General features: G+C 37.6%; 1 protein-coding gene across 8 annotated transcripts in view; it reads right to left on the bottom strand.

Moving 5' to 3' along the window:
- The window catches only part of LOC119556455, a 115,555-nt gene that overhangs the window by 36,591 nt on the left and 56,570 nt on the right, over window positions 1-22,394 (bottom strand). For 6 of the 8 annotated variants that reach the window (XM_037868695.1, XM_037868696.1, XM_037868699.1 and 3 more), the window contains 3 exons: window positions 21,500-21,603; window positions 4,952-5,061; window positions 3,874-4,039 (listed from right to left, as the gene is read on the bottom strand). In XM_037868695.1, coding sequence (XP_037724623.1) covers window positions 3,874-4,039; window positions 4,952-5,061; window positions 21,500-21,603 — 380 coding nt within the window. Of the gene's footprint in view, window positions 1-3,873; window positions 4,040-4,951; window positions 5,062-20,631; window positions 21,222-21,499; window positions 21,604-22,394 lie in introns of those variants that run through there. The other 2 variants (XM_037868702.1, XM_037868701.1) reach the window with 2 other exon arrangements.

The following is a 22,394-nucleotide window of genomic DNA, read 5'->3' as shown; positions in this document are numbered from 1 at the left end:
ATCGACATCTTGGCCTAAATGATTTTTGTGGCGTTTGTTTGGAAATACATTTAAAGTAATCCCAAGGCCATGGCTCTTGGCCCGACTTCCGCGTTTTTTTTGGTGATATTTCATTGTATTGGCCGACTTCTGCTAATGGGCCAACTTGGCATCATCCTGGCAGCAGTCACGCGCCCATTTCGCAGCGATAATTCGAGACGCGTCGGATGGCCCTTGAACTGACTTTTCAACTCGGACTTGGATTTGGAATTGGACCGGGACAAGGACTAGGACTCTCTGGCTCTTTTGGCCTTTTCCCATCCGGGCTGCATAGTATTTCATAAATTTAATTGTCACGTACTCACATGGATCTCTGGCTGCTATTTGGGATGGCATATAATACGTGTTTATAACTCTGTTGCGCGATTTAGGCCATAAACGTTTGCTCCGTGACCTACGTGGCGTATACGTTACTTCTGGCGCGCTAAATGATTTATTTACTGTATTTATTTAATCTATTTGATGACCCTAGGCCCTCGATCTTGGCCCAAAAACGTTAAGGGTTTCGTTCGCAGCCAAAAAGATAATTTGTTAAATTAGGTTTGCTATCAATATTTTAGTCGACTAATTGATTCGGTGCAATCAATGCTGAAAAACTAAGTGAACATACAATTTCCATTACTTTTTGCTTAAATATGCTTTGTGAATATTTTCCCTCCATTTATATTTGCATTATTGATTTTCTCTCCATTGCATATTGTTGACCAATAATTTGGTTGCCTTTAAAAGCGTTTAAAGTTTTATTCTTACTTAAATCCCAGTTAATTCAATAGAAATCAAACTTAAGCCTTTTGAAGGAAGCTGAACTTATTCATTTGTGTTGAAGAGATAAAATTACATTTTAGTGAGTATTTAGTAAAGCTGGCAATTAATTTTATGAGTCATTAAGTTCTTTCAGTAATGATATGCTTATCAATGTCTTGAAAACCTCTCAATTAAAGTCAGTTATTTTGATGTTAGGAAAGAAGTTTAAACAACACTTGTTCGCATATTTTGTATACTTTTATCTTGGCCTTTTCTCTTGCCCGGGGAAGTATGGGATGTCGTTTCTAAGCAGCAAGGGCTGCACTCGAATGTGACACGCATCAAATCACTTAACTCGAGTGCACACTTAATGTCGCTTCAAATGAGCGCAGCTGAGCACTAATACATATGCTAAGGGATGGCGGATGGGGATGGTGGATGGTGGACGGGGATGGTGGACGGGGATGGTGGATGGTGGACGGGGATGGCGGATGGGGATGGCGGATGGGGATAAGGATAAGGATGCGAATGAGGATATGGATGCGGATGTGTGTGCGAATGCGGATGTAGGTGCATTGTGGGGAAAACTTCCAAGTTGAATGCAGGCGAAACATGTCAAGTTTGATGACAGTCACTCAACTGAACGAAACTATTTGCAAGTCATCAACAGTTGTCAGGCTTAAGGCAGAAAACTATTTGAAACTCCCTTTAAAAAGGTTTCAAATTAAGATGCCATTTTAAATGTGAGAACACCTATTTTAAAATGCCAAGCTAAATGTTAATCAAATTTTACAATGGCTTCAATTAATAAATTTACTGTTGAATGATTCTACAAGGTAACAAAACTATGTATGTTTTATTTTTAATGTGTCATGCCTAAGCAACACATCTATGCATTTTAAAATTATTTAATTTATTTTGCTGCTGCTAAATATGATTAAAGATATTTAAACAATTGTCACGTTATTTATTTTTATTTTTAAGTAAAGGTATTATGTAAGGTGTGAATCAAAGTCTCTATGAAAAAATGGTTTTAAATACTATACTATACTATATACTATACTATACTATTTTTCTATAAGCCCATTGTTACTTAACTAGTCACACATAAAAGCAGTATTTATAAGACTTAAATTTTATTGGATATATCTATTTATAACACACGTTCTGTTATGGGTTAGAGGGGCATTTTAATCGATCTATTTTGCCTCGGCAATTTGATTTAAAGGTCGCTGATTCCGAGAATCGCCATAGCCGCGCTGGCAATTTGCCCTAATTGGTCGTGAAGTCATTGAATAAAATCAAGGATGCCGGATGCCAAGTTAATTCCATCATCATCGCTGGACGCGTTGACTGTGCGGCAATAATATTCAACCGATTCGAGACCGAGTTCCGTTTATTTCGGTTCGGCATATTGTATGTAATTAAAATGGACGCCCGAGTGCGGGCCAAAAGTTTCGCAATAAAAATTCAGTTAATAAACTTTGCATGCCCGCTCGCGCATCCAGATACAGAATCTCATATAAGAGAACTGACAAATAATGTTAAGAAATGTTCCGTATTTTGCTCGTTTTGTTTTTTGTTTGGGATTTTAATTAAATCGTTTGCGAGTGCCGACAAAATAAAAAAAAAATAATAAAAAAATAAGGAAAGGAAATAAAGGAAAATGGAAAAACCGAATTGAAAGTTTATGTCAGCGAAAAATGGCGCTTCTATCTGTCTGTGTGTGTGTGTGTGTATCGTAATATGCGTGTGTGTGTGTGTTAGTGCGAGTGTGTGAGTGCGCAACCCGACGTCAAATATGTTTGAACAACTTTATTATGCAAAATGCCAAACATTCTCCAACTTGTAGACGTGGCGCTCTCGCCGCTCTTTCTTCCCCTTTCTCCGCTTTCTCCGCGTCTGTGTGCGGGAGTGGTGGCACGTGTGTGGGTGAGTAGATTGCTGTGCGCGCAAATCTCATTTGAATTATAATGATGACGCTACGCACACACACACACGAAATACACAAAAAATCGAGGGAAAAATTGAAGTTTATGCCGTAGAAGGGTTGTTCGCGTATTCGAATGGAATATATCCCTCGTAAAATCCACTTAGCAATAGATATATTAGGATTTAATCACACCACCAATACATTGCAGGCATTCTCTAATCAGAAAACAAGGTATATTAAAAAAATAAGATAGAAGAATTATTTATAGATTTCGTCAAAATGTGAATGTTTTTATGCCCTTTTTTATATGATTTTTAAACATTTTCAAGTAAATTTTTCTGATCGGGCTAAAATATTATTTTAAAAAAAGGTTAAAGAATTGACTATAGATTTTTTTAAAAAATACTGGAAGTTGTCAAGACATTGTTTTATGAAAATGCGGCTGAAGCGATTTTTTTGAATTTTTTTGGTCGAAAGGTTTTTAAATGTACATATAAGGATAATAAACTTAACTCACTGGACTTATTTTAAAAAGTTGTGGCAACCCAAAAAAAATTATTGTTAAGCTGTAGGTCTCTTTTTCTTTGTTTTTTTTAAATATATTCAATTAGACAAAAATCAAGAAAGTATGTTATGGCCATACGCAAATGAACTTATTCTTTTGATAAGAACAAATTGAGAATCTACTACTTAAAATTCTTTTATTAATTTAAATTCGATTGTTAACTTCAAGTAAACATTTGTGTGGTTATTATTATAAAAGGCTGAGCTTCCATATCTAGCCTTTAGGACATTTCTGCTATTTTTTGTAAGTTATATTTTATGATTACCGAGGAAATTGTATTATAGTTCGGTTTTTTGTTATTACTTAACAAATTATTCGCTTTTTTTATTTAATAATCATATTTTATTGGCAGCACTGATTATGGGAAACCATAAGATACGATATAATTTGCTGAATGTAATGGGTATATTGATATGCCCTGCCAGCGGGGCTCACGGGGTATCAGCTGGACTGAGCGCAGTACCCCAGTTTGGTTCCCACTACCGATTTGGCCATAATACCCGTGAAATGTGCCCACTGCTCGCCGTGCATATGGGATTCGGCACATGTAGCACACATAGCACACATAGCACATATAGTATCTGGTACATACCTGAGCAGGCCTGCGGTGGCAGCGGGAATATCAGCGTGGTGGAGCTTTTGCGCCTGGCCACCGCGCATCCCAAGGATTGCGGCTTGAAGCTCCGCAGCTGCTGCATGAAATCGGAGCACTCCATTAGGGCCACGTCCGCGAAATGCAGGTCGCACAGGATCTGGTTCTGCAGGATGTAAGAAGGCCAAAAAATTAAATCAGAAAGGGCTCGTAAGTTGGCTGGATTTTCACTGTATGTTCACTGTATTTTCAGTGGATTCCTGCCTGGATCCTGCCGTAAATGATTTATTCGCGCTCCGATTTTTTCCGTATTTTTATTTGGGCCCCCCCTCCTCGACCGACGGTACTCATATGTAATTTTGATTAAGCCACTTGCCGCACATGCATCCGTCATCCGTAATGAGTCCGCCTTTATGGGGCCGAAATGGCCGAATGCATTTCAAATGAGTTCAGGGTGGGCCGAAAAAAAAAACCAATAAATACGAGCTCGAGTTTACGGCCCAAATTGGCAATTATTTTTCCTCGTTCCCCATTATTTTGTTGCCTTATCTGCTGTATTTCAATTAATAATATATTTCCATTTATTTATTTTATTCTTAAAATGTTTTCAGAGAGTTGCTTAAGTGGGAGTTACTGGTTTATTGTCTTGAATTTTAGAAAAGTATGGGAACAGGCAAAAAGAAAATTCGCCAAACTCATTACTTATTTATTTCTGTCTCTCACAATGACACAAAAAAAGCTCAAAGCTTATTTCTTATTTCAATTAATTTTGGATGAGGCTCTTTCATATGGCATGAGAAAATAAAAAGATTTTAGTGCTGCAGATTGGCAGTACACGTTTTAATAATAAATATAAATAAAAAGGAAGTCATTTAATATATTCCCAAGACTTGTTGCTTTTAAGTATAATAAGTTGATGCCAATATTTTAAAAATATTTTATTCCAATTTTAATAAAATAAATGGAAATGAAAATTCGTATGCAATGGGATGAAATATTTGCTTGTTCCCTTCTAGTACATTTTATTATCATATACTATTATAATATTTTTATTCCCATCATTTTGGGATCCACTCACCTTGAATCTCCTGGCCCGCTTCTGGTTGGGCCCCGTCAAGTTCAGGCCGCAGGAATTGCACCGCAGGCACTCCTCATGATAGTGATTGTTGTCATAGAGCGGCGATGGTTCTGCAAAATGGAGCGGAAATAGAACTCGGTTCAGTTGGGGAAATCCAAAGCCAAAAAGCGAACGCGGCCAACCAGCTGGCAGGCCCATTAATTTGCATAACCATCGGCATAATTTGGGTGGGATTTCAAATTTCAGAATTCAGAATTCAGCTTTCAGCTTGTTTCCATGGGGAGACTTCAGTACATACCACATGCACCAGCTGGCAGCAAAGACTCAATTACAAACGGAAATGAGTTTCTAATACAAGCAAATTGCAAAAGGATAGATATCCTGGCTGAAGGGGGAAATTGTTGCTCGTCGAGTTGATGAATGGCTGTTGGTGGGTTCGCCTCGCCCTCGCCATACCCTATACCCTACACTCCATCCCCTGTCCCCTCATTTTTAGTTAACTGTAGAGGCCAACCCAGCAATCATAATCCATCTGGACCCAGCTGCGGAAAAGCTCAGCTTAAGGCTTCTCTCTCAGCAAGGAAAATGGTGAAAAATGCTTTCCATCTACTACAAGTCTTAACTACCGTTTTTCCCTAAAGTGAATTAAAAGGGATATTTTAATTAAGCTTAATGGATTCTAAAATATAATTTTTAAGATATGCCATTTTTAAGTCATTTTTTTTTAAGTAACTTTATATTATTCATTAAAGTTATGCAATTTTTAAGTCATTTTTTTTTAAACAACTTTATACTTTCCATTAAAATAAAAAAAAGAACAAAATTACTATAACACAAAATGTTATTAATTTAATTTCTGTGTTATTTTATTAATTTATAACTTAAAGTAAACTAAGAAAGGGTATATATTTTTTTAAATAGGAAATTCGTAAGTAATTTTTCACATTTTTATGTATTTAGCTAAATTTAAAATAATAATTTTTTGTGCCATTATATTCATTAATAATTTGTTGACAATTTGGGCTCAGTGACTAAAAATGTAATCATTATTTCCCCATAAATCCATAAACCTTGGGTTTTTTTCTTGGGCAAGAGTAATCCGTTAGTGGTGTTTCCCCATATCCCTTTTCTTTTTGGAGTGGGCTTATATTTTTTTTGACTGCCAGGCAGGACATAGCAATCAAGTAGCTGTTATAATGAGCCCGTGTGCCTGGCTCCTTTGGCAGGACTTCATTTGCGGTGCTCAGCACTCAGTTCGCCTCGACACCGGAAATCATAATTAAATGAGTCAGGCAAGCGGAAACACATTATGAGCCCACAGCGAGAGGGGAAATCGCCGTCATCATCATTGTCATCGTCCTCGTTAGCAACTCATATTCGAAACAACCGAAATCACTTAATTCTAGGGCAATCAGCTATTGTGACTCACAATTTATAAGCTGTCCAAAAAGCTTAGCCATTGAGCCTGATTTATTGGTTTATTTTTGAGTGCATTGTTATATAATTGTTGCACTGGGCGTATGTGTAACGTAATTGCATAACTTTTTATATAATATGTGGAAAATATTTGTGACGATGAGTTATATTTGAAATATGATTATAGAAATCTTAATTGTCATTTTAATATTGATTTTATATTTAATCAGTCTTTAATAAACTACACAAATATCATAAACAAAGAGAGGGTTAATTATTCTTCAATATATCTTCTATAGATATTATGCCTTTTTAATACATTGCGTATATTAATATGATTTTTAATAAATCGTTGAAAATATTTAAATAAATATTACCCAAAAAAACCTCTTTAAGTACATTTATTCACATACAATCGTATTTGTAATTCCCCTGCATTGTTTTCCCCAACTTAAATTACTTTTGGCTCCTTTAATTTTCCAGCACTCGATACTGGCCCGGACATAAAGTTCCCAGGAATTCCTGGCCACTGCGAATGCGGGCCGAAAGTCTACGCATATTTTTGCATTAATGAACCGAGTGCCTCTGCGGCATTGGCGTTTGCATTCGGATTCGCAATCGATGGCGGAGCAGTCCGCCTAATTGGTCTGCTGGCCAAAAACTGGACTGCAAACTAATGCAATGAATGTCGAGATATCCAGCGGGCTGGTGCCTGTGGCAAAAACGCTGGCGATTCATTGCAGCAATCTGCAGACTAGAATCTGCCGCAAATTGCATTGTCAAGTGCAGGACAAGCGACCGAATTGAGCAACACAAATGGCCAGGTTGATAGGGATGGTAGAGATGGCCAGGACACTCAAAAGGGCTGTCATTCGGCTGGGTTCAGGTCATAGACATAGCTCACCTGTGCCGCACTGCGCAAAAGTGGGATCGAAATTGGGCTTGGGAATGGTAATTCTTTTAAAACTGATTTTTTGTGCAAATTTTTGTTAAAATGTGTTCTAGAAAATAGAAATGCTTCATTGAACTTGAGGACATTTATCTTTTTATTAAGCTATTTCCCACTTTTGAAAATCATAAAAACTTATCAATATTTCCTTGATCAGGCAAGAAATTATGTTTATCGTCGAACTTTGCTCAGTTTATAGTCAAAATTTAAGTTTTAAAATGTTATTCTTGTATGTAAATTTAAAAAGCTTAATAAATTAAATACATAACTTAAATAAATTAAGCTACTAGAAAAACATTTTCTTTGTTTATGAATAGTTTTAAAAAAATAGTATAGACATTTTTTTTTTAAATGAGCTTAAAAATAGATTTAAATTTGCAATGAAATAAAATAAAAAGGAAGAACGATAGCAACTTGTTTTTAAGCGGGTTTTTCTAATTTGCATGAAATAAATTCAATTTAAAATGTGTTAAGTGACTAACTAAATTCAGTTTAATTTAATCAATTAAGTTTAATTATTAAAATAAGTTCAGCTACTGGAAAAGTAGTTTTTGTATCTGAAAAATGTTTATAAAAAATATTATAGCAAATTTGTTTAGCAAACATATATTTAAATTTGAAAGAACGTGCCATATTTAGCAACTTGTTTTAAGGTTCTCAAATTAACATTGAATATTTGCCAATATATTGGAAGATACCCCACTGATTCTTTCTGTGTTTGGCTAGCACTTCACTCCTTAAAGGAGACCTCTTCGCACGATTCGACCCTCTATTGTCTGAGTTTAATGAACCATTAAAATGGGAAAAACTATTTACGCTTCGGGCGAATTTTAATCAGAAGCGCTCTACAAATTTGACTAATTGAAAGACGACAGAATGGAGGTCCAATATTTCTGGCGGCCACCCAGTACCACGATTCTAGTTTCCAGATTCCGGACGGAATGATATTTTATTGCCCCGCCTTAAGTTGACTTCAGACGACTTGACTTGAATTCGCTTCTGGGCTGGCTTCCTGCTTTTCCCATTTGCTTTTATGACAGCTGCCGCATTGAAAACTTTGCATCTGCACTTTGCAGCTGCCGGGGGCGGGGGCGGCGTTCGGGGGGCGTGGCCTGAAGCGGGTATATAATATAAATTCATGACTTTGATAAATTACCATCTAATGACCCAAAAGAATGGCAAACTTCTGGTTTTTAGTGCAGAAATCAAGCGTTAACTTGTCGAGGGGGCAGTGGAAAAGTAGGGGCAGAAGCTAGAGGTTGGAATTCGGAATTTGGCTTTTATTGTGTGCCCAGCTTTTCGGGGCCAGTCCAAAACAATGGCTGCCTAATGGGTCGTTACAGGGGCTCTAAGCCGTATTTCACAGCAGCGACCAAGAAAATATATTCCATGATAAATATTTTGGAAAATGTATACAAATGAAATCATTCGAAAGTTGTTTTAAAATAATATCTGGTGTGAGTTGTTTGAAAAAAATAAAAAAAAACAGTGGTACTTATAAGTATACTCAATAAAAAATTTATTTTTGTGATGTAGGAGAGAAAGAATATATTTCAAATTTTTGTTTAAGGAAAAACAAATTTTTATATGCATTTTTCAGCCAGAATATAATGGTAGTTATCTATATTTGTTCGAATTTCAGCAAACCATATTTGTTTTCTGTGTAGGAATAAATCTCTTTGTGATTTTAAAAGCAGTATCTACCTTTATAAACCCTTTCAGCTCCAGCTGTTTGCCATCCCCTTTCTTAAGAAAAGGGCGGTGGGCGTGGCAGTTGTCAGACAAAGCCAACAGACTGAGGAGCAGAAATTGACTGCAAATGCAATTTGTTTAGCGCACTAGTTGCAAATAAGTAGCTCTCGCTGCGGAAAATGGGAAAATTGCGGGTGATAAAAGCTGGGGAAATCCAGATGGCAAGCGGCAAAGGGGGGATGGGCTGCGGCTTAATTGAGCGTACATAATATTGGACCAGGGATAGTGGAAGGTAGCACACGAGCAGCCACGGATGCAGCACAGAAACCAGTCAACTTCAGTGCACTTTCATTAAAATTACACAGTATGTCGGGGAAAAACGGAGGGAAATTGGGGAAGCTGGGTGGAAATTTGCCTGTAGCCGGCTGCACGTTTTCCTCGCTGCCAGTGCAATGCCCCTGGCTGCTTTCACATCCAGGGAAACCCTTCGATGCAACTGTACTAATCAATTTTCCAACTTTTAGTGCGCCACTAAACTAATTCGCCACGAAAGCCATACCCAGTTTGAAGTCCTATTTATGCGGAAAAGTCGTGGTTTTCGCTTCTGTAAAAGGGGAACCTCAAAAGGTAGTTTTTGATTATGTAATATTTAATGAATAAATATAAACAAGACTGCAAGTTAATTCGAATTTAAAAAAATATATAAGCAATTGCCTAACATATCAAAATTATTTTTGCCTTGTTATATTCATATTGTTATAATTCATATTCATTGTATAGAAAAATCAGGTGAAAGTAAAATCTAAACCATACGTCAATATAAATCTACCTAATTTATATTTTAAAGTTTGTTGTAATGAAGGCAAGTTTTTAATTGTTTCCAGCAATTCAAGAAACCAATAAACGAAAAACAATAATACTTGCATTTTAAAATATTACAGAAAGAGGTTCTTAACAATAATAAGTTGCAGCTGTCCTCATTGACCTGATTTCTCAATAATTATTATAATAAGCTGACCTGAGGATAATTATGGTGGCTGAGTGAGTTAAGTTCCTTGCGTCACTTAAGTTGCATTAAGTCAGCAATTTATGAAACCAATTTAAAATTTTCGAAGTCATCTAAAAACCTGCAAGGCAATATGAAGTTATGGAGAAATGCATACTCGTGACAAGACCCTCATTGAATATTTATAATGCAGGTCCAGAATTCAGTGGGGAAATAAATTGCCGTTTAAGGCGATGATTTGGCCTTTTAAGCGGTGGCTACTTAGAGTGCGGGAACCAATACATCCAGCCATCTATCTTGGCCAACTGTGGCCAGCGTTTTGGCCAATTACCGGCGATGGTAAGCTGTCATTAGCCGTGTGAGAACCGCAGCACGCAGTTTGCATGTTGAACGACGGTTTGTCGCATTTTGCTGATTAGTGCAGTGCAATTAAATTGGAGCATATCATTTGCGAGCGGTTCTCCCCTGTGTGCAGCCGCATTGTCACACCGTGGGTCACACGGGGTCAACGCGGGGTCAGCGGGGCTTCAGCGGGGGGTCACGGCGGTCAGGACAGTCGTACGTGCGTATTTATGGGTCAACCGGGACCAAAGGACCGCCCCACCCTCCTCCACACACGCGATGTGCAGGCACTGTCACACTTACCCTTGGAAAATAAAAAATAGTAAAAAACTGCAGCATTAGCGTGACTTTTTTACGACGCATGCTGGGCGAAATCTGTCAAACAGATCAAACAATAAATCATCTGCAGATGTCCCACCAGCTTATGGAATCAATAATATTAAATATGCGCGTTGGGCAGAAAGTGCATACTCGTCAAATGGTGTGTATGCATTTGCCTACATTTTCTGAATGGCACGGAAAACTATAATATCTAGAAAATTCGCTATATCTGTAGTTTTAGTTTTGAGATCGTTAGTAAATAATTTATAAAAATTTATGTAAGGGAATGAAATTTTTATTAACAAATTGTATCTTTAAAGAAAAAAAAATAATAAGGAAAAGATTTTTTTAGAACATTTTGTCTTTGAAGAAAAAGATCTTGTTTATAAATAAAAAAATTCAAAATGAAAAGGTATAGAATCTAAAACTATTTGCATATTTTTGTATATGTATTATATTAAATTATTAAATAAATTACTTTTCCTATTTCAAAATATTATAAAATAATAATATCTTCCACAGATTTGCAATATTTTCAGGTTTCAGTTTTAAGAGTATTAGTAAATACTAAAAAAACAAGAAATCCGCGAATAAAAGATTGTATTAATAGATTGTAACTTTAAATAAAAAAGACACAACCAAAGAAAAAAATTTGTTTTAAAGATTTTATCTTTAAGGAATAACCTCTAATCTAGAACTACTAAAAATTAAAACTAAATTGTAAATAATTATTTATCAATAATATCTTCAAAAAGTGTGCCATATTTTTAGGTGACAAGTTCTTTAATGTATTAATAAATATTCTTAAATTAAATATAAATCAATTATTATAAGTAGTAAGACCATTTATGTGATAGGAACTGTATTATTAAATTATTCTCTAAAGAAAAACCTCCTATTTGGAACTCAAAAATATACAAAATATAATGTCTAAAAACAGGAAAAGACTTTTATGTTTATTACTCAATAAAATCAGTTCCGACATTATATAATTTAAAAATAAATTATCTTTAAGTGTAGATATTGATCCGCGGAGCTTACGCTTTCGACACTTATGTTTTGAATCGCTTGATTTTACACAAGACACTCAACAGATTTCATTATTCTCGACGCCAAAAAGCCGAGGGAAAAAGCCACAAAAATAGGAATGAAAATGGGAGACGAAGTATGCAGCATAAATTCCAAAGTCGGCACGTAAAATGATTTTTTGCAGCATCGCCAGGCGCGCATAATGCGGCTTTTAATGGAATTAACGTGCGCAAAAATGTTTCGCTGCCTTCGCCTAAATGCTTCGCAGCCCCGCCCACTTTTCAGCAATACTACCGCCCCCTGGCCACCCATTTTCCCAGACTTTCCACCCGGATTTTCCGCCCAGCAGCACCGCATGTGGCAATGAGAAGGCCGAAGACATCGAAATGGATATTGGGGCTCAGTGCACACCATGTACGACTGAGTTGTGATTAATTTTTGGGCCCGACAGAATTGGGGCGGCCGATTTCGAGCACCGCAGATTTGATTTATAAACATGAGCCGCACTTTTCGCACTTGTTGAATGCCGTCGTTTGCCGGAAAAAAGACAAGATGTTGGCTTGAGAAATGGGAAAGCGGGCAAATCTGCGGGGAAAAACAGGCAACTTGCGTGCCAGGCGATGATAATCGTTAATGGAACGAGTCCACATATGTCAATCGGTTCGAAAGTGGCAATGGTTAATCGGAGTTTTCGATGGATTTATGGTTCGAGTGGTGCTGGCAACTCGCCTCGTTTGGGGTGTCAAATAAAGACGGTTTTTAACTGGTTTTGGGGTCTACTTATTGAAAAATGGGTCTACAAATTGGTTCCTTGGCCTAAGATAGTTAAAACCTTTTAAGCAACTAACTTAAAAGTGGTTAAAAATTACCCAGCATTTAAGTGCAAGCTGTTAACAACATAAACACATTTTAAAAATGGAATATTAATGATTAAAAGTGCAGTTTTGGGTAACCCTTAAGCCAGAAACTAGGCAATATTTATGAAAGGTAAATTTAAATGCAGATTTTATAAAGCTAAGCCACGAGCATTTTGATGAAATGCTCCTTTAAAATTGGCATACTATGGATACAGCAATGGACTTTTAAAATTGGGTTTGGGTCACCTTTTTGTAAGTAATCGGAAATTTGAAATTTCTTGTATGACCAATGGTCATTGAACATATTTAAAAATGTATCAATATTATATTTGCTACAAAAGATACAGGGAAATAATGCCATTTTTTAAGTCATTGGTAATTTAAAATATGTTTTGTTACCAAGAAAAGGGGAACTATTATCTGTCCATTGGCCTTCAACTTTTTTAATGGGTTTTTAATAAAAATGGAAATTAGTATGCCAGCTTATGAGCTAGGAAAGAACAAACCTTTCTGTTATTTTTCCCTAAAAGTTTCGATACTAAAATTGAATATCTCCCCTGCCACATTTTTCAGCCAATCCAACTTGCTAGTTCCCTTCGATCCCTAGATGCGAATTAGCAGGAGCTGAGCTCCCCGAATCCCCAGATGCCTTTGGCCCCAAAGTGTCGAACAAGCGAAGTGTGAATCAATCCGTGAACCTTTGGCGCAAAAATGGAAAACCCCACTGAAACTCCGCTGGCTGCTGGGCAATTTACATAAAAACTTTTCATGCCAACGAAGGATTCATATTAAAAAGTCGAGTGTGCGGGGCAAACACATATATAGATACATATATGTAGATTTTCGGGAAGGGCTTCTTAAGTAGCCCAAAGTGCAGCAAAAGTTAATTCAGTTTTGAAACGTTTGTGAGCGTGCAAGTTTTGGCCCGATATATAAAAACCGCACAAAAAACAACCCAAAATATATAGAAGCCGTCAAAGTTTTCGTCGATCAAAAGTTTTTCTTTTTCTTAGCGGGGGTTGAGGAATTTGTCTGCTCCCTGTATCATCTTTTCTTGTATTTTTTTTTTGTCCTTCTGCCATCTTCACCCATTTTTTCGTGCGGGTAATATTCATGAGACCTGCGTGTGGCTGTCAGCGGCGGAGGTGAGTCCTTTCCCCAAAGTCCTGGCCATTAGTTGGCCGGCCATCCTGGCCCCATCCCCAAATCCTTCTCGCTCAATCAATGTCAGCTCCACAACTTCGGATCTCTGGTTAAATCACTTGGAATTTTATTGAGCAAACTGTTTTGTAATTATTTTCATCAGATGCCACGTCATGCGACTCCATCTCATCCCCGGCCCAATTAGCAAAAAGCGACAACATGTTGCGGTCCCAGCCCCCAGAATCTGTACAGACATCTACATTGTATTCGGTGGATACGTATTTATACTTGGCCAGATTCGCTGACAGTCGTCTGGCCGAGAAACCTCATCGATTTGACTTTTTGCGGTTGGCTTGATTCGGTTTTTGGGGGCCTCGGCTTAGTTGGAAAATTGGGCTGGGCCAAAATGGTAGTAAATAAAGGAAAGTTTTTCGTTTGGTCTGAGTGGAGAGGTAATCATTGGGATTCTTTTTGTCAAAACAAACTGAAAAGTTTTTTTAAACGTTGTAAGAGCATTTTTTTAAAGCAATTTAAGGGCACTTAAAATTAAAGCTTGGGAAAGCATGTTAGACATTTTAAATATGTGTGTAAAAAAACGAACGAATAAAAGAATTGTAGGAGTAAAATTTAACAATACGCATAGTTACGTATCTGTAAAAAAAGGTTAGCAACTATTAAAAATTGTGTTGTGCATTTTTTTGTTGCTTGGGTTACTATTTAAAAGTAAAAGTACCATAAAATGGTAATGGAGAAACTATTTATCCTTATTAGTCATTAGAAATATAATAAAATTAAGTATTTAATTATGGCACCTTAGGCTATTGAAATTTCAAATTGGAAGACATTATCTGACTTTAAGCAGCTTGGCTAGTTCTGATCGCATTAAATTAAGGAGAGTTTAATGAAATGGAATTAGTAATCGACCTTAAATCCTTGTCGTATTTAAACGATGCGTACTGGCTGCTTGGCTTATCGTGCCAAGTTGGGAATTAATTAAATTCTTTGCGTCTGGGAGCGACAACAGGGAAATGAAAGCAATAGCTTCTAACTTCTGGCACTCTGGGTTAGAGAGAGATGGCACTACGTGGTAAGAAAGAGACGCACTGACATTGTAAGCATTGCTGGTTAATGGGTCAGGTGATTTTCTATTGTCCTCGCGGTTGTCCTCTTCCCGCCGGCCTGCATGTTTAATCCAAATTACTAAAATACACACAGACCATGTGTGTGTATGGGTGGGTGTGGCAGATACTTTTAGTGGTGGTGGTGGTGGTGCCACATCCCCCATTTTGTCCCGCCTTGTTTGCTGTATTTTAATGAATCTATGAGTCGACCATTCAGTGTGCGGTGTTAATTGAGCCAAAGTCAAACATTCTGTCTGGCCAACAGCTAACCCATCACCACGACCACACACCTTTCGCCCCACTTTCACCCACCCCACCCCACTTCAATTAGTGCCCAGCCGCATTGAGGCTTTTCCCTTTGCGTACTTTCTTTATTTTGCGGCTCGCGTGCTTCGAGTTTTGTGTGTTAATTTGATTTTATGAAAATAGCCTCAAGAAAAGGCCAAGGATATTGCCGATTTCATAGGTGATCGGTGAGCAGGTGTGTTTTTAGTTTCCAGCAGAGTCCATAGTTTTAAAATACATGGTAGCATTACCATAAAACCTTCATAATAAAAGGAACATCAAAAACTTGAAAGAAGCCTTTTCTATTTTAATACATTTTTAATTTTAACAATGTTTCAAGAAAGTAAAAATACATTTATTAGGTAATTTTAGAATTTACAAAATGAGATATATACCAGAGTGGAAGGGAATATAATCACAAACCACGATGCTATCATTTTGTTTATGTTTTTTAACATTACTTTTTGTATGGTCCCTATGAAACTATGAAGATAGTTTGATCAAAAACAATGATCGATTCGATACTTCATTTAAGTTCAGTTTATAAGTTTATACAAATTAAATCATTTTTAAATCAATGTATAAATGTTTTTCTGCAGTTATAGTCCAATGGCTTAGCAAAGATTTAATTTGATTTTTCAGAGTCATAAGAAGAAGACAAATTGAGATCATTTTTATTAATAAAGTTTGCTTTGGAATTGGCTGAAATTCCTTGTAGTTATTAAATTTCTTAAGAGTTCTACAAGGGCATTGCGCACCTCAAAATTCAATGAATTGTCTTGATAAAGAGGGCAATAATTGTGAGTATTTGTCAATAAAGCTGGTGATAGATGAAAACATGATATTTATTACCCGTTTTGTGACCCACTTGGTTGGATTAATAACCCATCCTGGCTGCTGATTGAGCGAGTTCGTGGACTGGCTGACAGTTTTTCCCCCAAACCCGGACCCCAAACAGCTGCCAAGGAGCTTTCCCCGAGTTTTCCGAGCTTTTCTAAGGCGAGGGCGATATTGATTTCCTGCGGCATTAGGCCGACTTATAGCCTGCGGTGGCCAGGGGGTTGGTGTGCGTACAACGGTGCGTATGATTGACGAAAGGCTCCAGCAGTCGGCTACGCAATTTGGATACTCCCCATACACAGACACACACACACACACACACACAAAGGCATGATGAAAGTGACGGAGAAAGCGAGAAAATAACAAGGAACAGGCGGCGAACATGGCACAACAATTGACAACCATCTTGTTTGGCAAATAAACGCGAGCCATTACCACGAAACTAAAATGCTGTCTCAATATTATTGTTATTATTATTATTATTATTATTATTATCATTTCTATGGCATCCGCCCTCGGCTGTCTTTGTGGGTTTATGGGCTCCTTGTTATTTTCCTTACTTTCTCCCGCCTTTCACTTCTTTTCCTTCTGTTTTTTTCGCCACTTTTTATGCGACACTCGTGTTTGACTGTCAAATATTTCAACAGCCCCAAAAGTGACAGCTGTTAATGGCATTATACATTTGTGGCGGCGGCCACGCCCACTTCTCTTTGGGGCCCAATTAAGGTGGCGAGTCCATCATCGACTGCAGGTCTTTCAGTGTTTCTTTTTTTCATATTTTTTATTTGGCCCTCTCTCATGGCCTGTTGCCAATAGCGATTTGCATTTTATGGCCCACGATGATTTGAAAACTTTAGAGTCTCCAGTTTCGAATCGATTTGGCCCGGGGCGTCAGCTGCTAATTCCCTCGATTACGAACTGTTCTATGAGCGGAGCACACGGCCATTAGGTCAGCCCATCAATCAGCCGCCCATCAATCAAGGGATCGCAAACAGTAGCCGGCCCATTTTATTTTGGAAGCCCCCCCCAGCCTTTTTGCACGCAACACTTTTTCGCGAATCGCAAACAAACATGTGTACATCTTGTTTTCGGCCCTCTTCGCGAAACTTTAATCAATCTTAACAGGCCAATCAATTGGGTGCCAAACAATTTCTCCTTCAGTGCCATTATTGATGCGTTCATAAAAATATAACTGGGCAAAATAGCCACAGCTTGACCTTGGCGAGAGGTGAGTTATGGGACAGTGCGTTTCATTGGCATAAGAAGTGATCAAAGTGCAAATTTTCAGTGAGCAAGACATGATCCTTTGAGTTGCATTCTTCTGTTTTCTAAATTACAACGGGTTAAATTAATTGAAATATATATTTAAAAGAAATTACCATTTAATAGATCAGTTCTTAATTTATTATAGATTTTAAATTGTTTAAATAGATAATAGAATTAAGGTTCTTTAAGAAAAATAGCTAATTAACAGTAATCTTCTTTCATAATAACTAATCCAAAATAAACAAAGGTACCTATTATCTCTTTATAAATTAAATCCCATGAACTCCTTGCTGCACCATTAGTTTTCTAGTTAGATAACTAATATATGATTCTAATTTCGGGTGGATTATAATGACCGGACCTACAGTTTTGTAAGGCACTTCCATCGATCCAAGTTCGGTAATAAAATTGTCCCCTTTTCTGTCAATAAATTAACATTAATTTCGTGACCCCGCAAGGCCATCCTCGCTTGTTTGCCTTGCGCTTTCGTGTGTATCGTAAAAACGCAATTATAAAAATTAATGTAATCGATGGGCAGTTGAGATACCAATTGGTCTACAGTCCGGCAATTGGCAATTGTAGTGGATAATTCTATGAGGGCTCCCTTGATGAGCTACTGCCTAATGGATTGACTATTGCGTAGCGCATTTCTATGAATTACGAATGTATTTCCAAAGTGTTCCCTCATTTGGTGTATTTGCTACGATGTCTGTCTTTTTAAAGACAGATAGAAATGAAATTACCGCCTAATTGACAATGGCTATAGCAAACCAGGGACTAATTGCTTGAATTAAATCAAGTGCTTGAGCTTTTTACCCCTGCAGAGCTTACACTCAATATTAATTAGTGAGTGTACAACGGACAGCAGGACATGCAGCCATCCACGTGCCGTAAATCCTTTCCAGGACCCCAATTGCCCTTAATTGGCGAGCATACTGGGTCCCGATGTGCCAATATAGTGCGATGTAAAATGGTTGAAAAGTGAGTAGTTCGAACTATGGATATGGTAATTTGCCGTGCCATTGTCAGCTCATTTTGGAAAATGATGTGTGTGTGGTATGTGCACTTAACATTCTTTAGTAATTTTTTAAGTTTCATGAAATACGTCCCTGATATTTGGAACTATGTATAGGATTAAACTTTTTTTTAGCATCATTCAACATAATTGCTATTTGTTTGTTGTACGTTTAATGTAATTGCATTTTTTATACTGTATTTATTTTAGGAGTGCAATTTTTGGCTGCATTTTTATGTTAATGCATGGAGCAGAACTTTTTATCAAAGAAATTTATTTTAAAACTTGATTCCTAGCTCTTGTGATTAAGGTTTGTTTACCCAAAAGTATTTTGCCTTGCGCTTTTACTAATTTTAAAATATTTATAATGGATTTTAGGAATTGGATCCTTTGTTAAGGCAACTCAATTAATTAATTTGAATTCTCTGAAATCAGGAACATAATAAACAAACCAAAACGTATACCTAGAAATGCTGGCTGATATAGCTAAAATATTACCAAGCTTTTTAACCACACCATTTGTGTTTAGACATTATAATAGGTAATTAAATGGGGAGTGGTCCAACCCTACATTTTTGGTTAGTTTAGAAAAGTATCTCGGCCTTTAATGTTTACACCGCCACCCATGTTTTTCAACTCTGACCTCGAGGGCTCCTGTGCCCAAGTGCAGCCATTCGATTGGCTTTGAATGTCGCCCGTCTGGCAACAAGTTAAATCAATAAATTTTGCATTTCAATGCGAGCAAAGTTTTTCGCTGGCCATCGCGAAGGAAAACTTGTTGCACCGCCAGCTGGGAAATGCGCTGCGGGGCGTGGCCGGGGGGCGGGGGGCGGGGGGGCGATGAAAGTGGGAAATGGCCAAACTCGCTTCGCATTTCATTCATAACACAGAGAGCGGAGGGGAGAGAGCGTGCCAGAAGTCGGCACTCATTCATTTCCCGACTGTCACACAGATACTCACAAATACCAGCACATTAGCTGGCACACACACATACTCATGCACGCAGACAGTGCACTTTCATTCATTAAAACCCATTTGGGGGGCGGCGAGGCCAAGGAGGGGGCGTGGCGCCTTGTGCGGCTGCCAAAAAGGCAAACTCCTTTGGCACTCAATGGGCAAACTCTCGGAAAATTGTCGGAAAAACTGTTTGCCTCTTAAACTGCTGAAAACTGTCTAGTGTAAGCAACAATTATTATTTGAGTCATTTAACGCGGAAGAGAAAGGAACAAAAATACCGCCATGAAATATAAATAAATGGAAAAACAAAATACGAGGTCTCAGTATAAAATGAGACCCAAATACCTTGTATAATCTTTAGGGATCGTAGCTGTTATAAGTTTTATTTTAAAAATCACTTTATAATACTTATGTCAGCTCAGCGAATAAGTTTCATTTGTCAAGTTTGATATAAAACTCACTGAATAACGATTACTTCATTAGTTTTAAGTACAAATTATCGCGGTTATGTAAAACACAATTTCTAATAATGTCAATGGAATAGTTGGATTTTTTCTAAGTATTTTTCTTGTCAGGGTTTTTTTATTTGAAAAATTAAAAGTTATTGTTATTTTCAACTCTTGATAATCTTAAAAGTGTTGGTTAGGGTCTTAAACGGACATATTTATGAATGTTTATATTAACACTCCTGCCTAGAATATTTAAAAAAATTTTATAAAAATTCATTTTGGCAGAGAAAATAGAAAAGGAGCGTGTTTTATGTTAAGCATCTCTAAGAGTAAAAAAAACATTGTTTATATTGTCTATACAACTCCTTTTCTTTTTTGTGTGAATTTATTTTTTTGCAATATGGTTTTTTAGTATTTTAGGTTACGATGTTGGAGTGAATTTTATATTTATTTAAAGAAATACATTTGTTTTAAAGAACTGGTCTTAAAAATCTTCAAGAGAAATACAAAAGGTTGGCATATAATATTTAGGAAATGTTTTTTTGTGTGAACTTAGCTTTTAAAGCCTCTTTATTGAAGCTTTGGCCTAAGAAATTTCAACAGCATTCCCAAGAACCCATAATTTGGCAACAAAATCCATTTTTTTTATGGGGCTTCACATCTGATGCTGTTAGCATGTATATTTTTTATAACGATTATATTAAAACGTGTTGTATATTATAATCTTGACTTTGCCATTTTCAAGAGCACTGTAAATTCTACACTTTGTAAAAGGAAAATGTTAGTTATTTATGTTGAGAGTTAGGGTCTTGTTTATTTGGATAGATAGTTGTTTATTCTGAGAGTTAGGGCCTTGTTTGTTTGGGTGTGTGAACTTGGCCCTAGAAGCAGCCACTTTCACATGCAACAAGTAAGAGTTGCCCGAGATGCCAAATAAGATGTATAAAGATATTTAACCCAGATATGATATGGTGATATACAAATATACAGACCGCTGCGGCTGCGATTGCTGCTGCTGCTGGCGCTGCTGCTCGACGGCTGCCGACGGCCACTGCGCTGCGGGGCGGTGACGATGGCGGTACCGCCGCTGCCGCCGTTACCGCCGCCGCCACCGCCGCCGCTGCCTGCGCCGCTGCCGCCGACGACATCGACGTATTCGGCCACGTCGCTGCTGTTGTTTGTTGTTTAGTCGGATTTATTCGGCGGATGCGGATGCGGTTCGATGCGATGCGATGCGATGTTGCTGGCTGCAACAGGACAACAATGAAAAGTGTTCACACACCGACTCACTCTCACACGCACAGGCAAAAAAAAAGTTCTTTGACAAATATACACAAGCCAACACACACACACACACACGCAGCCAGCCAACGCACACGCACACACACTCGCAGCCACTTATGCGCAAAGGCGATAACGATAGTTCGCCAAAAATCGTAGCATAGTTTTCCGCGCCTCTGGGTCCTTGGCTCTTCCGCTCGACCCGTATTTACTTTCTACGTATCCTTTCAACTTTTTTTTTTTTAATTATTTTTATTTGTTTCGCCGGCTGCTTGTTTTTTTTTTGGTTCGACTGGCTGCTGCGGTGCTTGTGGCACGTCTGCGACTTCATCACCAACTGAATGGCAGTCGCCGAGATGAAAGGACGCGTAGTGAGTGCCGAGTGGACAGGTCCTGGCCAGCGAACAGCTGACGTGGCGCCAAACAGCTGTGCGCAGCTTTTGCCCCAACAACCATGGGAAAAGGCCAAAAGCTCAGGAGCTTCACGGGAAAAAGGAAGCTTGGGGAAAGCTCTGCATCCGGTTGGCAGGACCCCCAAGTGCGGGATAAATTCAAATAAACGATGGCCAACGGACTCACCTGTCTGGGTGCTGGAGTCGAAAAATGTACTGGTCGTCTCCACGGTCATCGTGCCGATGGTTCCATCGATTATCTGCGCCGAGGAGTCACGTCTGCCGCGATAACTATAAAAGGATAAAAGTGCCATGTTATTATTATTGGTATACAAGTTATAGTCATCATCAAAAGTTAATTAATGCTAATTTTATAAGTCAGTTTGCTTGTGGAGTGCTTAATCTTTAATAGTGTTACGCTCTTCTCTGGAAATGGCGCTAAGAAATCGAAGAAGAAACGCTATAGTCGAAAGTTAACTACAAATAGAAAAATATTCAAGTACATTGTTCTTGATTTGAGAACATTCGTTCTTAAAAAGCGTGTAAGTTCATTTTGGTATGAGTAATCTCTATATTAGAACGAAATGGTGAGAAGGGAAAACTTCAATTGAGTTTATTTTACAACTTTTCAATATAAATACCGCCAATTCATCTGGATTAAAACATAATAAAAACATTTTAATCTTCGAAAGTTTTGTTCAATTTTTAAGAACATTCTGAACTCAGATTACAACGTCGGAATTCTCTATGTGATCTTGCTAAATATTAAAGAAAGGTATAATTTCGGAATCTAAGGTTAACCAATATTAAAAGGCATTCTAAAATTAATCTGGATAAGAGCGAGACAGCAATGTTCGAAGATCTCCGAAACGGAAAAAGAGAGCAAATACCAAGATGGCGAACATATCAAAGGGATACGCATCGTATCTAGACAGAATGGATACTGAATTTCACCGAAATGACCATTATATCTTATTAATATTTATCTGTGTGCCACAATGATATTACTTATGACTATTTTGATTTTTTTAGTATGTTATTTTTGTGTAGATGTTGGTTGCTAAATAATTTTGGTTAAACCA

The sequence above is a fragment of the Drosophila subpulchrella genome, chromosome X, assembly GCF_014743375.2.
Source record: "Drosophila subpulchrella strain 33 F10 #4 breed RU33 chromosome X, RU_Dsub_v1.1 Primary Assembly, whole genome shotgun sequence".
Lineage (NCBI taxonomy): Eukaryota > Metazoa > Arthropoda > Insecta > Diptera > Drosophilidae > Drosophila > Drosophila subpulchrella.
This window is presented reverse-complemented; position numbering and strand designations above follow the sequence as displayed.